General features: G+C 38.1%; 1 protein-coding gene across 12 annotated transcripts in view; it reads left to right on the top strand.

The window, feature by feature from the left end:
* The window catches only part of CPEB3 (cytoplasmic polyadenylation element binding protein 3), a 196,391-nt gene that overhangs the window by 60,611 nt on the left and 119,687 nt on the right, over window positions 1-16,093 (top strand). For 10 of the 12 annotated variants that reach the window (XM_086680373.1, XM_086680372.1, XM_086680364.1 and 7 more), the window contains one exon: window positions 10,629-10,788. In XM_086680373.1, the coding sequence (XP_086536499.1) occupies window positions 10,629-10,788 (160 nt within the window). The remainder of the gene's footprint in view (window positions 1-10,628; window positions 10,789-16,093) is intronic. The other 2 variants (XM_086680367.1, XM_086680366.1) reach the window with 1 other exon arrangement.

Here is a 16,093-nt window from a genome sequence, read left to right as displayed (position 1 = left end):
ATGAGAAGATGCTGTTTGTGGGTAATGTCATTAACTGCTTGTAGGTCTCTGCAGGAGCTTTAAAGACATCCTTAGAAGTGTAAATGACACACATTGTAACAATGGATGGCATTAGTTATTTGGCAATAGTTGGCCTTTTGAGCTTTACTACTGTCTGGTTTAGGTTTTATTGCCTGAGTCCTGTTGTGGCTCCTGAATGGAACAGCTATAGTCAAAACTTTGCCTTCCTCCATTCATAGCTGAGGAAGGTTGTTATATCTTATGACCTATACCTAAAATAGATGATTTTCAGGTGGTATCATCGTTCTTATTAAAGCATTAGAAAAACTTTAAAAAAAAAAGGTATTAAGATATAATTAACATACCATAAAGTTCATTGACCTCTTAAATTTTTATTTAAATAACATGGTTTTTAGTATATTTACAAAGATTATGTCACTAATCACTCTCTAATTCTAAAATGTTTTCATTGCCCCCAAAAGGGAAACCCCATAACCAGTAGCAGTCAATTCCCTCGACTACCCCAGCCCTAGTCAATGACCACTCCACTTTCTGTCTCTATGGCTAATGTGCCTATTGTGGATATTTCATATAATTGGAAATTATTCAACATGTGATCCTTTGTGACTGGCTTCTTTCCCTTATAGTGTTTTCAAGTCTTATCCATGTTACAGCACATATCAATACTTTGTTTCTTTTTATTGCTGAATAATATTTCATTATGTGGATGTAGCAAAATTTGTTTATCAGTTTACCAGTTGATGGGCATTTGGGTAGTTTCCAGTTTAGGGAAATTATGAATAAAGTTACTTTATCAAGTTGTTATATGGAATGCTACTTGGCAATGAGAAAGAATGAAATCTGACCTTTTGTAGCAACGTGGATGGAACTGGAGAGTGTGATGCTAAGTGAAATAAGTCATACAGAGAAAGACAGATACCATATGTTTTCACTCTTATGTGGATCCTGAGAAACTTAACAGAAGACCGTGGGGGAGGAGAAGGGGCAAAAACAAGTTAGGGAGAGAGCCAAACCATAAGACACTCTTAAAAACTGAGAATAAACTGAGGGTTGATGGGGAGTGGGAAGGAGGGGAAAGTGGGTGATGGGCATTGAGGAGAGCACCTGTTGGGATGAGCACTGGGTGTTGTATGAAAACCAGTCTGACAATAAATTTCATATTAAAAAAAATAAAGTTATAAACATTTATATACAGTTTTTGTATGGACATGTGTTTTTATTTATCTTGGGTACATACTTAGGAGTAGGGTTGCTAGGTTGTATGATTTAGGGTAAGATTTAACTTTTTTAAATTTTCTTTTTTTTCAACGTTTATTTATTTTTGGGACAGAGAGAGACAGAGCGTGAATGGGGGAGGGGCAGAGAGAGAGGGAGACACAGAATTGGAAACAGGCTCCAGGCTCTGAGCCATCAGCCCAGAGCCTGACGCGGGGCTTGAACTCACGGACCACGAGATCGTGACCAGGCTGAAGTCGGACGCTTAACTGACTGCGCCACCCAGGCACCCCAGATTTAACTTTTTAAGTAACTACTTAATTGTTTTTCTCAAGTGGCTGTACCATTTTGCATTCCCACCAGTAATTTATGAGAGTTCTGGTGTTCTGTGTCCTAGTCAACATTTGGAATTGTCAGGGGTTTTCTTGGCTTTTTAGCCATTCTAATAGGTGTGCAGTTCTTTGTTAGTTTTAAATGAAAAAAAAAAAAAACCATGTAATTTGAAACCTTCAGAAGGATGATTTAAGTGCAAAACAAGCATTTACTGTATGACTGTGATGTGCCCTCTGCTAGGTGATGGGAATGTAAGATATGTCTCTGCTCCCATAGAATTTACAATTTGTTGATAGGCATGTAAAGAAGTAATAACAATACAGAGTTAGTGCTAATTACCTGGAGTTAAAATATTGGGGCAGAGAAGGAGAGTCTCAACTATACCGTGGAAAGGTTTTGACATTTATGATTAGTAAAAAGAAAACAATATGAGGAGCTACATGCACTTAAAAAATTTTTTTTTTCATGTTTATTTATTCTGAGAGAGAGACAGCACAATCAGGGAAGGGGCAGAGAGAGAGGGAGACAGGAAGTCCCAAGCAGGGATCTGCGCTACCAGCTCAGAGCCTGATGTGGGGCTTGCACTCACCAACTGTGAGATCATGACCTGAGCTGAAACCAAGAGTCTGATTCTTAACTGACTGAGCCACCCAAGTGCCCCAAGGAGCTACGTGTACTTTTGCCTAATGTTCTAAGATAGGTTTTGGTTGCAAAAGTCAAACTCCCCCTACATTATCATGCCTTATAAACTAATGCCTAATAAACTGCTTGGGATGATATTCTGCTGACTCACAACCTAGTGATTTGGGGTAATACCAGCTAGTCATATATACACAATAATCAAGGAAAGGGGCAACTTTAAGTTTTGTAGTTCCTTGAAGCCTGCTCTTTTGACCATTGTATTTATTTCTCTCCCTTTCTGTATCCTCCCTAGGTCTGCCTTTCTGCCTTTTACCCAACACACTGCTAACCTGTACATCTGCTCCTATTTTTTTTAAGTGTGTATATACATAGCTCTGAACTGTTTACCATAGTCAGAGGTCATAGCAGTAGGCATTTGTACTTTTTGTCCAGTTTACCTCTTCACCATTTGTCCAGCTAGATCTGGCCTTCATATGTAAGTTATTTCAAGCGAATAAGGTGATCCCAAAGTCATGTTTTCCAGTGTCTGATAAACTGGGCTGCTTATCTGAATGTATGTGGCACACCAGTGAGAAGAGCTTTGAAGGAAGATTGGGGATGGCAGGGAGCTGGAAGAGGCTGGGTGAAAATTGCTGATCGTGCTTCAGGTTGTCATGCTCCTCTGGTTGTTGAGTGGAACTATCCTCTTGCTTTTTTTAACTTGCCCCCCCCCCCTTTTTTTTTTTAAAGAACCTTGGTTAGTTCTTGGTTAGTTTGCTGTTAACAACAAGGAAAAATATAACCTAATAGAAAAAGGTTAAACTGGAATTAGTCAACCTCAAGAAGAAAAAGATGAGGAAGTCATAATTTCTTTGTATACCCTAATTGTATCCCAGGCTATATTGAGGGGTCTGGAGAATTCTTATGTGGAAGACTGGATTTAACAATAATCTTAAAGAATATTAAAATTCATAGCAGGTGCTGATCAGTTATTTCTCTTCTGAGGATAAAGAAGGAGAAGGCTCAGCTTTGTAAGGACTTTAGGTTAGATACAAGGAGCATTGTTTACTTGCTATTGACAAGAAGAATCTATAGTCATGCTTTCCAGAGGGCTATTATTTTGTCTGTGGGGACTGAAAGACTTGGTACTCACTGAGTATGGGATAAAAATCTGCATTTGAAAAGTTATTGTTTTTCCCTTTCCCTCATATGAGTGACAGGTTTTTCTTTATTTGGGAAAGGTTTTAATCTTAGGGCAAATGTATGTCAAGCTGCTCAATAGTAAAAGTTCAATTTGATATAGGAACCTCATGTTTTTAATAGGTTCTGACAAATAATGGCAGTAATTAGTGTAGAACTATAAATTTCTAGACTTCTATTTTGTGATACATAGAAGTTTTATATTATTGTTCATCTAATTGTTTGCTGCCCTGTCTAGTATTCATTATTAAATGTCCTGTCTATTCTTTTTTTTTTTTTTTTAATTTTTTTTTTCAACGTTTATTTATTTTTGGGACAGAGAGAGACAGAGCATGAACGGGGGAGGGGCAGAGAGAGAGGGAGACACAGAATCGGAAACAGGCTCCAGGCTCTGAGCCATCAGCCCAGAGCCCGACGCGGGGCTCGAACCCGCGGACCACGAGATCGTGACCTGGCTGAAGTCGGACGCTTAACCGACTGCGCCACCCAGGCGCCCCCTGTCTATTCTTTATGATACTCTTAAGCAGATTCTATGCTTGAAATAACTGCATGTTGAACTTTTGGACGTATTGGCTCTTTGGGTTTTACTCAGGATTTATAAGCTCCATAGATTCTTATGTTTCATTGTTAGTATCTTTCCTAGAAACTGGAGGTCAGAAAACCATTTTGCCAAAGTAGACCAAGCATGGAAGGGATGCGCTTAAAGGACCAGAACAGAAAATTTGAGAAAACTGAGCATTTACTTTGTAGGAAGGATGTGTATATGGTTGGGTTGGTGAGAGACAAGAATATATATATCCCATATATATATAAAAGAGGCCTACCTCAGAAGCACAATACTGGTCCAAGAAAGCAATTGTAGAACAGTAGGCATACTTGTATGTTTAGGGGAAGAAATAACAAAACATTTTTCTATGGATGTGTGTGTGTGTGTGTGTGTGTGTGTGTGTGTGTGTGTGTGTGTGTGAATATATTTTTAAACATCTCAAAGAATATATGCCAAATGTACATAGTCATCTGAAGAGTGCAAGAAGGCAGGATTGGAGACTAGCTTTTAATGTAATGGTCTTTTGTTTCTGTGTGTTCAGGAAGAATGTGTTTATGTGTTAGTTATGTGATTAAATACTCATTTAAAATAGGTAAAACATATTAATTACCATTAAACAGTGTTTATAGTGTAGATAGAGACCTGAGGTAGTTTCAAATAATATAAATTCATTAGAAAATAAGAGCAGTAGGATGGAAATTCAGAAATGGCTAATTTTGTGGGTTAATCCCTTATGTGTTGAATGTATTTAACTTTGAAATGTTTTATCCATACATATGTTGAAACCATACGATAAATGTAAAAGCCTTCCTTCAGGAATGCCTCCTCTTGTTTTTCTATATTATTGCACGACCCCATTTATTCTTTCCTAGCCCATTCAAACATCTAACCACCTTTTGCTTTTTGATCCTGTCTGTGTCCCTTTTTTTGCTAGCCAAGTCCCCATTGTTCATGGAACACAAAGCAACTGATCAGTGGAGAAACATTGGAACATTACTGGCCTGGACTTGAAAGTCATAGACCTGGGTTCACATCCTGATTTCTGTCCAGCTTTGTGACTTTGAGCAGTTATATAACCTTTGTGAACTTAGCTCTCTCCTCTGTGAGACGGAGATAATGCTGGCCCTATAGGGTTGTGCTGAAGATTAAGATCATGGCTCTAAAGCAGTTGGCCCAGTTCCTGGCACATAGTAGGCATAATGATTAATTTTATCATTTGGTTCCAGAGCTGCTTTTTTTCTCAGATGTTCTTGGGTCCTTGCAGCCTTCTACCTTGTATCTCTAGGAGAGGATATGTCTGGGGGATAAGCCAGAAAGGGTAGAAAAGGGTCCTAGATTTTTCTCTCAAGAAAAAGGCAGGTGAGTGGGATAGGACTGATAGAGGTGGGCCTGTGGCTCTGCTGGAGTGTAGATCAAGCTACTTCTTGAATTTAACTGTCCTTTGAACAAGAGTTAATTGACTAAGGGCGGATGAGGATTATATTAGGTTGCCTATGTAGCAGGGTGATAGTCAAAGAGGCCTCTCTCTGATTGTGTTAGGATTAGGTTGAGGGGGGTATTTGTGAAAAGGATTAAAGGTTGAGGGAGTAGGAGGAAGTCAGGGAGGCAGTAGAGTGAGAGTCCTTAAGAGCACAGTCTAGATTTGAGTGGATTGGAACCTTGGCTCTGTTGCTTACTGCTCTGTAATATTGGGCCAGTTACTTAATCTCACCAAGATTTAATTGCTTAACTTACAAAAGGGAGGTAAAAATTACCTACCTCATAGAGTTATGAGAGATTGCATGTAGCATGCTTAGGATAGTGGCAGGCACATATTAAGTACTTGATAGATTTACTAATATTAAGTCAAGTTGAGGGAAGAATAAAAGCAGGGCTAGTGAACTGTACAATGGGAGTGTGCTACCTCCATGTACAACTAACTGATAACATTTGCCATTGGTTATCTTCAAAGAAAAGGAGTCAATAATGGGATGCATCATTTATAAATGTAATGTTCTAATACTTCCCGGTGTGTTTGCTTATTAAAAACAAATGAAAAAAGATATTTTCCTTATTTTCCCTCTATAGGGAAACAAAGCTTATTAAAAATATTTTAAAGGTTAGTTGTCACTTGTAACTCTTGTTGAATGATAAATTATGGTCTAGTTTTCTCTATGTATTTCTGTTTGAATTTTGCTGCAAATTTTATAGCTTTTCTATCCTTTTTGTTCCGTTTCTTGTAGGCTTCCTGGTTAATCAGTTGTTTTTAGTAATGTTTACTTATAAAACAAAGAGGATGAATAGAATGCTGCAAATATAAATCAATGAGGCATAGATATATAAATTTTAATGAGAAAATAAGTCTCAGCACTGAAGTTTGTTCACTTCAGTGAACAAAGCCTGTGCAAATTCTGTCCTGCATTTTGCATATCATGTTTTCATGTGTTGAGCACTACAGAGCCTCTTGGTTTTTAAATATATGTCCCAGTACTCTAAGGTGGCATCCTAGAAGTCTCTTTGTGTTCTCCCTAATATTCCAGTAGCCACCACTATACAGATGCCTTGTTGTACATTGTCATTAGGTACTAAAAAAAAAAAAAACCCAAAGGGAAAATCATCATTATTTTATAGATGAAGATAACCAAGGCTTAGAAACTTGTTCAGAATGACATGGCAGCCCATGGCAGAGCCAGAATTAGAAAATCTGATGTCTGATGTCAGACCACCAATTGCTGTCCTAACCCACAATCCATTGGAAGACTGCAAAGCTAACCCTTGGCAAAGTGGCCAGGCTTGTTTATTTCCTGCTGCTATCCTTCCAGTCCCTCCTTCACTTTACTGTCCCATTTTACCGATCAGATGCAGGTGAAAGGGTGTACCTTAAAGAATCATCCAGTCCAGTGGCTCTCAAATATAGCCAGTGAAAAGAGTCTCCTAGGACATTTATTTCTTTGCAAATTGTGATTAAGTTGGTTTTAGCTGGAGCCCAGGAACCTGCATTTTAACCCTTCTACATGTGATTTTTGACAATCTGACAAGTTTGAGAACCATTTCAGAGGCATAGGTCCCCACCAAAACACCCCCCTCCAATTTTCCTGACAGATAGTCATCTAATATCCGATATTGTCTTCTGATGGGAATTCACTACCATCTTGCCAAGAAGGTCATTTCATTGGTAGTTAACTGCAATGCAGTGCTTCTATAGAATTTTCATTTACTGTCCTGTATGGATTAGATCAAGTTCTTCTGACAGATGTAGGTATTGGCTTTGAGGTCAGATCTAGGCTGGAATCTTCTCTGAAGCTCACCTTCCTCATGTGTAAAATGTGTATGTTGTTATCTATCTTGACGGGTTATATCAAGAGTTAAATGAAAAAAATAAACTGTCCTGGCTGGAAAAATTCTTGAATGCCTTCAAACAGTCATTTTTATTTTTATTTTTATTTTTTTTTAATTTTTTTTTCAACGTTTTTTTATTTATTTATGGGACAGACAGAGACAGAGCATGAACGGGGGAGGGGCAGAGAGAGAGGGAGACACAGAATCGGAAACAGGCTCCAGGCTCCGAGCCATCAGCCCAGAGCCTGACGCGGGGCTCGAACTCACGGACCGTGAGATCGTGACCTGGCTGAAGTCGGACGCTTAACCGACTGCGCCACCCAGGCGCCCCTCAAACAGTCATTTTTAATAGTCCCTTCATGTTATCAGCCTTTAAAAAAAATTTTTTTTTAATGTTTATTTTATTTTATTTTTAATGTTTATTTATTTTTGAGACAGAGAGAGACAGAGCATGAGCAGGGAAGGGACAGAGAGAGAGGGAGACACAGAATCCGAAGCAGGCTCCAGGCTCTGAGCTGTCAGCACAGAGCCCGACGCGGGGCTCGAACTCACAAACTGTGAGATCATGACCTGAGCCGAAGTTGGATGCTTAACTGACTGAGCCACCCAGGTGCCCCTTTAATGTTTATTTTTGAGAGAGAGAGAGAGAGAGAGAGAGAGCAAGAGTGGGGGAAGGGCAGAGAGAGAGACACACACACAGAATCTGAAGCAGGTTCCAGGCTGTCAGCACAGAGCCCGATGTGGGGCTCGAACTCACGAACTGTGAGATCATGACCTGAGCCAAAGTCGACCGTTTAACGGACTGAGCCACCCAGGTGCCCCGCTTATCAGCCTTTTTTGAAACAGCCCCATGTCTGCAGGACTCTAGTTAGAAGTTTCAGGACCCTGAAAATATGTTAGAAGGCTCCCGGACCTCCATTCCAGGATTGTCAGTGCCAGAAATAGGTTGTCATTTTGGCTTCTTATCAGCACACTTCTTTTTTTCACCTGTGGCTTTTTCTCTGGACAAAGAATATGGTACCTCTTATGGAGACAGATAAGCCTGCATTTCTGGAAATTCAGCTTTACTCCCTAAGTAATTGGAGTTTCCACTGATAACTTGAACCCAGAGGAAAACAAATGATCTGCAGGAAGACCTTAAAGGTAAAAGACAAGACCTTCTTGAATTATATAAAGAGCAAAATGGAGAGCCAAAGAAAATATTCCACGTCTCTTTCTTATCCAACAGTAGACAGTTGATGAGTGTTAAAAAGAAAAAAATGAGGTGAAGGTAGCAAGGGGGGGGGCAGTGGCAGTAAACTAAGAAAAGTTGAGTGCTTGCCTTTCAGCAAACACAGTGTGAGAAAAATAAATATGTAAATTCAACCTAATCCTCACAGGTAAGATCCCATTTTACCAATGAGAATACTGAAGACCGTTAAGGATAACTAAGACAAGCCTTATACCTGATCAGATGGCAGGTCTAGATTCAGAACACCTAGGACTTTACAGAATGTGATTTAAAAAAAAAATTACAATACACACATTCATGTTCTTTAAGAAATAGATTTGACTTAGTGTCTGTTGTACTGTACACATTCTCCTGTCAAAACACCTGTAATTCTCTAATTTTAATGGGTTGTGTCTCTCTCTTTCTACTAGTTACTTGCACATAGGGAACTAGGTTGCAGCATTCACCTCTGAGTCACCAGGGCCTAGTACAGGACTTGGCCCTTGACTTGTGCATTAAAGGATTGCAAAAATGGGGCGCCTGGGTGGCTCAGTTGGTTGAGTGTCCGACTCTTGATTTCAGTTCAGGTCATGATCCCAGGGTCGTGGAATGGGGCCCTGTGTTGGGCTCTGCACTGAGCATGGGATATTCTCTCTCTCTCTGTCTCTCTCTCTCTCTCTCTCTCTCTCTCTCTGCCTCTCTCTCCTGCTTACGCATTCTCTCTCTAAAATAAAATTAGCAAGGTGGTTCCATTTGGGGGGAAAAAAAGGTTTGTAAAAATGGAATTTCTGTCTCTGGCATTTGAAAACATCTGTACCCTCCACCCCTACTCCTCATCTCTGAGTTAAAAATATATACATAGTGTTATAAGAGATATTAGACATACTCTAAGTTCAGTCTTCACATTTGTATAAAGGAAGGAATTTCAGGCACAGACTGGAGAGGTAGATCATGATGTACCCCAAAGTCCCCAGTTGATAGTAGTTATTCTAGTACTCTTGCCTCCTACTTCTCAGTTCAGGGCTTTTCTTAGCACCTGCATATATACATACCGCATTCATTTAATACCCCTCTGATTTTTCCTTTATGCTCAGTGCTGAGGAAATGCCACTTTCCTTTCTGCCTCCCTAAGTAGATAGATACACTGCTATGCTTTCCAGAAGCCAGAAGAAAAACAGCTTCTCAAGAGTTAACACTTAAGCTAGAAAATGGTCATTGAAGTTGAGGTTTTTACCTGACATTCATTTATTCTGTTCATTGGAGACGATAAATGATCATGTGCATGCTGGATCAGCTGTTCAGGACCCTGAAAATAATCTGTCATTGCAATAGTTTGATTTGGTGTGGTTGTTGAAGTATGTGTTTGTTTTGCTTTTCTTAAAAGCCAGTTAAATCTATAATGTTAAGTTAGGCTATGAGTTGCACTTCCTTTTAGCTCAGACTACTAAAAAATAACTTGTATATGATGGTCTCCCATGGGCTTGATTGAAATGTGGTGGAACAATGATTTTTTCTTCAGTTAGTGTTAGCTCTCTGTTTTCAAAATGTTTTTGACTCTAGTATCATGAAAACACTACCTAGAGTTAAAGTTTTTTTCAGGTGAGTGCATTTTAAAAGGTAATTTTAGTAGTACTTTGGACACATTTTAAATTTTAGAGAGTGTATCCAATGTATAGAACTTATCAGTAGTAATTATTAAAGATACCCAATAAAATTACATCAAAACTACAGCCACCTTTTGAATTTTCAGAAAAGCGATTCTGTTTGTAGACTAAAAGTTTTTAATTATGGACTTACTCTAGATAAAAAAATTCTGTATTCATTTGAATAGAATGTCTGTTTGACAGTGGAGGCCGAAGTGAAGGGCCGAGGGCAAAGCCAATTCACTGGGCTCTTTGTTTGGAATTTACTCTTTTAGTTCATTTGAGAGAAAGTCTGAAGTAGTGGGACATATACATTAAAGAATATGGGGAAGAAAGAATGCAATTACAGAAACTTGTGTTAAACTTACACAGTGCTGAGGAATGCCAAATCATCATTCTTAATGAAAAGAATGTGTGTTATTAGATCTGGAACTTTTATTCATGTTATTAATCCATGGCAAGAAGCAAATGATGTAGTATTAATTTTATTTATTGTCTTGTTCTGTATTTTTATTTTTAGGACCGGAGTAGGCCCTATGACACTTTTAACTTGCACTCGTTGGAGAACTCCTTAATGGATATGATAAGGACTGATCATGAGCCTCTGAAAGGTAAACACTACCCTCCCAGTGGCCCACCAATGAGTTTCGCTGATATAATGTGGAGGAATCATTTTGCAGGTTAGGAATATTCATATGTCCATTCCTTGCTTGGTGTTTTAAACAAAAATCAGCTTTTTAATAATTGTGATTTTTTTTCCCGTTTGTTTTTGTTTGCTTCTGTAAAGCACTGTGGAATGTGTTTAAAGTTTTTTTGTTTTTTGTTTTTTGTTTTGTTTGTTTTTTTAAGCTGGGTTCACCTACCTACAATAATCAAGGTTGACTGCTTTAATCATAATGTCTGGCAGAAGCATGTGTTGGGTAGCATGAGACCAGAAGGCAAGTTTTCTGGACTTTGTGCATTTGGAATCCTTTAGCTGAACCTGGATAATTCATTTAAGTCAAAGTATACTGCAAGGAAATATGAAACTTAGTAAATCAGTCTCCAAAGACTACTTCAGAAAACTTCATAGGAAAGAGTTCCATTTTGTTAAAATATAATCACTTTCCTAGTGTAGCAAGGATCATGACACAGACTTAAGAGCCAGCCAGTGATTCTTTGCACAGTCTTAAGACTAAAACAGAAGGAAAATGTCTTAAAGTGTGTAAATGTTTTGGGTTAAATATCAGGCAGAAAGTCCCAAGGTCAGCCATATTAGGACTTCCTATTTTTAGAGCCCCTGTAAATTCAGGTTAGCAGTTGATGTCACATTCATAATTACAGATAGTTCTTTTTATGTGCTATAGGGCTTTTTAGGGGCCCTGTGATATTTTAAAATACTGTAATGGAAATTTCCTGTGGAAATATCCACTACACTTGGATTTAGAGCCAAAATATCTGAAAACTGGGAAGAGTTGGCTACAAGGATGCCCATCTTTTAAGAACCCTTATGTTCTCCGGAGCTGTGAAGAATTTGATCTCCTCTGGTTCTCTCCAGGCTTTTTTATATAGGGTGTGACTGACTATGGCCACCTGATCATCATTTCCTCAAGCCACCTCAGAAATCCATTTCATCATTTTCTTGTCGTACTCATGATTTTCTGCTGCTTTCCTCAATTTCCAGTGAAAAGAAGGTAGTTAACAGGCTATGAAGAAAACAAAGCATTTTGAGAAAAGCTGTATTTTAAAAGCTATATTCTACTTCAGAAGTAGAAAAAAAAAACCCTCTCATTTATTCATTGTTATATTTAGTCACTGTTACCACGTCTTTCCTCAGTTGAAAGATTAGGTATATGGTAATTTAAAGCCTGTTTCACTTAGAAGTGAGAATGGTGTTAAAAAAAACCCCTAATGATATTCACAGACTATTTTGTGTTTTTAGTGTCTTCTAAGGCTACATTTGTCTTCCTTCTCTACCATGAACAGCTATAAGCTTCTCCTAATTATTCTAAAATATTCAGCCCTTGTTCTTTATGCATACCTGTTTTATCTTGGTCTGAATTCTTCCAGCAATAAAAGATTATGAAAGGATCTTACAATATAGTCTGTAAAGTAATTTTCCAGAATTTTGTGAATGTTGTTTACATCGGAGCTATCCTGCGCTGTTGAGAGCAGCACTGGCAAAGTGTAAGGAAGGTCCTTCGCTACAGGATAATGTATATTTATTCCAGTTTTGGTGGCCCCTTTAAAAAAAACTTTTTTTTTTTTGACATTTGTTTATTTTGGAGAGAGACAGAGCATGAATGGGGGAGGAGCAGAGAGAGAGGGAGACACAGAATCCAAAGCAGGCTCCAGGCTCTGAGCTGTCAGCACAGAACCCGATGTGGGGCTCGAACTCACAAGCTGTGAGATCATGACCTGAGCTTAAGTCGGACGCCCAACCGACTGAGCCACCCAGGCGCCCCTTTTTTAATGCATATCCAGTTCCCTCTACATATATTTCTCTGCCACACTTGGAAATATGAGGTTTCATCTGTGAAAGTCTTCTGTATTGTACTTATAATATGTCCTAATAAGTTGGAAGGCTCATAATATGTACTTTTTTATAGCTTCAATATGCTTGCAACTTTTCTGTTCATTATACCACCCACCTTGATTTCCTGTGAATGGACTGCTTCCCATGGTCAATTGCTTCACCATGTCATTGTCCTCTGGTTAGCGTGTTGAGGCTTCCTGCTTCCCTTTTCCAGCCGGGAGACTTTTCGACCTAATTTATGGCACCGTGTATTTGATTCTTATTACTTCTAATAACATAATTATGATGCTGGCATTTTAAAGGAAAGATTTTAAATAATTTTTGACTTTAAAAAAGGAGAAAATTATAATAAAAATGTAACTGAAAAAAGTAAACATTGTGATAGTGTATCCTTATTTTTCTGCATCCATATTTTTGGATATTTTCTGTATCCCTATTTTTATCTGGTCTTTATAATTTATTAATAGGCCTTCACTTTGAACACTTAGGTTGTTTCCAGCTTTTTCTCCGTAATAGGTAATGCTGCCATGAATGAGTTCTTGCACCTAGTTTTTCTTTAAGGTAAATGCATAGAGAAGATCTCTGGGTCAAAAGATGTAAACATGTAGGTGAATGGAACTTTAAGAGAAAGGTAGTAGGCTAGGGGACTTACCATATGGCTTCTCTATGAGTCTGTCCAGAAACACTTCCCTCTATTCCATCCTGTTTTTCCTCCTACCTTTAATATATTCTTCTCCCACTTGAACGTGGGAACACTTTTTTGAGGGTCTCAAAACTCAAGTTACAGAATCATATTTAGGTTTTTTTGTATGCTTGTTTTGGTTTATTTGCTGGAGCTCAGTTTTCTTCCAGGGGAAAAAAATACTTCCTTACTCATTAGAGGAAATTCAGATAGTACATAAAAAGACAAAAAGGAAAGTGAAAAAATAATCTGAGACTTACTACCTAGAGATAGTAAAGATTATTATTTTTATTAACATTCTTCGAGGCATTTTATATTCTCTTTGTAGGAGATTAAATTTCAACTCAGCCTTTCTGACTTTTTGTCATTCAAACCTGGATTTGAATCCTGGCTCTGCCTCTAGTTGGCTATTGATTTAGATAAATTAGTTAGCCTCTTCAAAGCCTTAGTTTCCTCATCATTGAAATAAAGTACCTACTTCATGGAGTGGCTATGAAGGTCAGATAAAGTTCTTGACACTAGAAACTATGATTTTTTTTTTTGCTGGCAGTGGTAGTGGTGTGCCTACTGCCTAGCCTAGATAATGAATTAAACCTTATATTCCTACAATATTTACTTCCTTCTAGCTAGACTGCAGCTCTATGTTAAAAGCTTTTAAATGCAAGTTGTCAAAATTTTGTATTTGCCATACACAGATAATTTGCCATAGTAATTATTGAAGGATAAACATTTTGTCATTATCAAAAACCACCTAAAGGAGAAAGAAAAATAATTCTCTTAAGTTGTGTTGGCTTTCCAAAATTGTGTATCTAAATAATGTGAGCAAAATATAATAAAACAGGATATCACATTCATGAAAAATAAAGTACTTCATGATGTATTTAAAGTGAACCTGATGAGGAGCACCTGGGTGGCAACAGTCGGTTAAGCATCCGACTTTGGCTCAGGTCATGATCTCATGGTTCATGAGTTCCAGCCCTGCGTTGGGCTCTGTGCTGACAGCTCAGAGCCTGGAGCCTGTTTTGGATTCTGTGTCTCCCTCTCTGCCTGCCCTTCCCCACTTGCGCACTCTCTCTCTCTCTCTCAAAAATAAATAAACATTAAAAAAAAAAATAAAGTGAACCTGATGAACTATATTCACAGTGATATTTCATCTTAGAAATGTATGCAATAAGAAATCCCCTTATTCAACTGTTCTGTTGATTTCGGTGGGGGAAAAGGGTTAGTGGGAGAAATGATAGCATGGGAAGTTCAGGAAGTAATAAGACTTGTGTTTTAGTAAAGAGCTTTAACAGCTTTTCAGTCACGTTTATACTTCTAGGTCAGCCTTGAAGATGTTTGTAGGAAAATTTAAAGGTCCCTACTTCTTCCCCCATGATAAGAATGTCAAGTAATGTAGAGGGAAAGTCAAATTGAGCTTTCTTCACAGCGCCTGAGAAATATGTTTAGTAGTGTTGATCAGACCACAGCACTCTTGTTAAAATAAAAATTAGACAATTTTTTTTTTTTGGCTTCTTAAAGATCTCAAACAGTCCTTGGTTATAACAGAGTAACACTGTAATAATTACCTGTTGTCTCTTCCCATATTATATATGACTTTTCCTATTGTTCATTTTTTAAAAGTTTATTTTTATTTACTTGAGAGAGAGAGTGCAAGTGGGAAAGATGCAGAGACAGAGGGAAGGAGAATCCCAAGTAGACTCCATGCTGCTGGCTCAGAGCCCAAAGCAGGGCTCAAACTCATGAAACTGTGAGATTGTGACCTGAGCTGACACCAGGAGTTGGACACTTAAGGAGGGGTGCCTGGGTGACTCAGTTGGACCTGAGCTGAAACCAGGGGTTGGGGGTAGTGCCTGATGAAACATTTCTAGTGCCTGATGAAACATTTCTATATATTTGAATTTTCTCTTTCCTCACTATTCATGGAACTGAAATTTGAAAAATGAAAAGAGCAGGTGTCAGTTGAGAAACTGATATTGAAGCGTTTGCTTTTCAAATGTGTACTGAATCTGGGGGAAAAATAGCTATCTCCTGATAACAGTGCTTTAAAACATTTAAATTGACAGAAGCTTGGAAGAAAGAAATGCCACCCTTTTTGGTACTATGAAAGCATTTTTCTTTATTCATCACAATTTAAATTTAGTGTTGTACAGCCTTTCACAAAGTTGGCCCCTTTTGTGGAATGTTGAGGTTCCCTTGTTTCAGAAAAAGTGCACCTTCATTACATTTAGTTTGTTCCAGAAATATGCTGTCTCTTTACTTACTTGCATTGGTGCTCCAGTTCTATTTTTGTGCTACCTCTGGCCCATATCAGTTTGTCTTGTATAAAAGTTAGCAGCGTCCAGAAATTGTTTGGGACATAGATTCTGAGTTAGCAAGAAGTGATTGTTCTGGTTCTATTCAAGAGGAGGACAGTAAATACAAGCTGAGTGATTTTTTTTTTTTTTTTTTTTTTTTAGTACCTCCCATTAATTTACCCAGTGGTCCTTCTTATATAGCAGTGTAATCACCTGAGAGTTTTAAAAGAAAATTCTAGAAATTCTCATGTTAACTGTTTTATAGAGTAGAGCCTGAAATGAGGAAACATAGACACAAAGGAATGAATAACATGCCAAAAATTATCCACTACTGGTATGAAAAGAAACTAGGATTTGACCTCAGGTCTAAGCTCACGGCTTTTGTTTCTCAGTTCTTTGGAACATAGTTAGAATATTTTAGTGCCAAACTTTTATCATTTTTCCTTAAAAGGGCTTTAAAACACTATTTTATTGTATTCTTGCATAACATT

This window comes from Puma concolor, chromosome D2 (genome assembly GCF_028749965.1).
Source record: "Puma concolor isolate L17-30 chromosome D2, mPumCon1.1.hap2, whole genome shotgun sequence".
NCBI lineage: Eukaryota > Metazoa > Chordata > Mammalia > Carnivora > Felidae > Puma > Puma concolor.
Note: the sequence above shows the minus strand (reverse complement) of the source record. Positions and strands in the feature narration are given on the sequence as shown.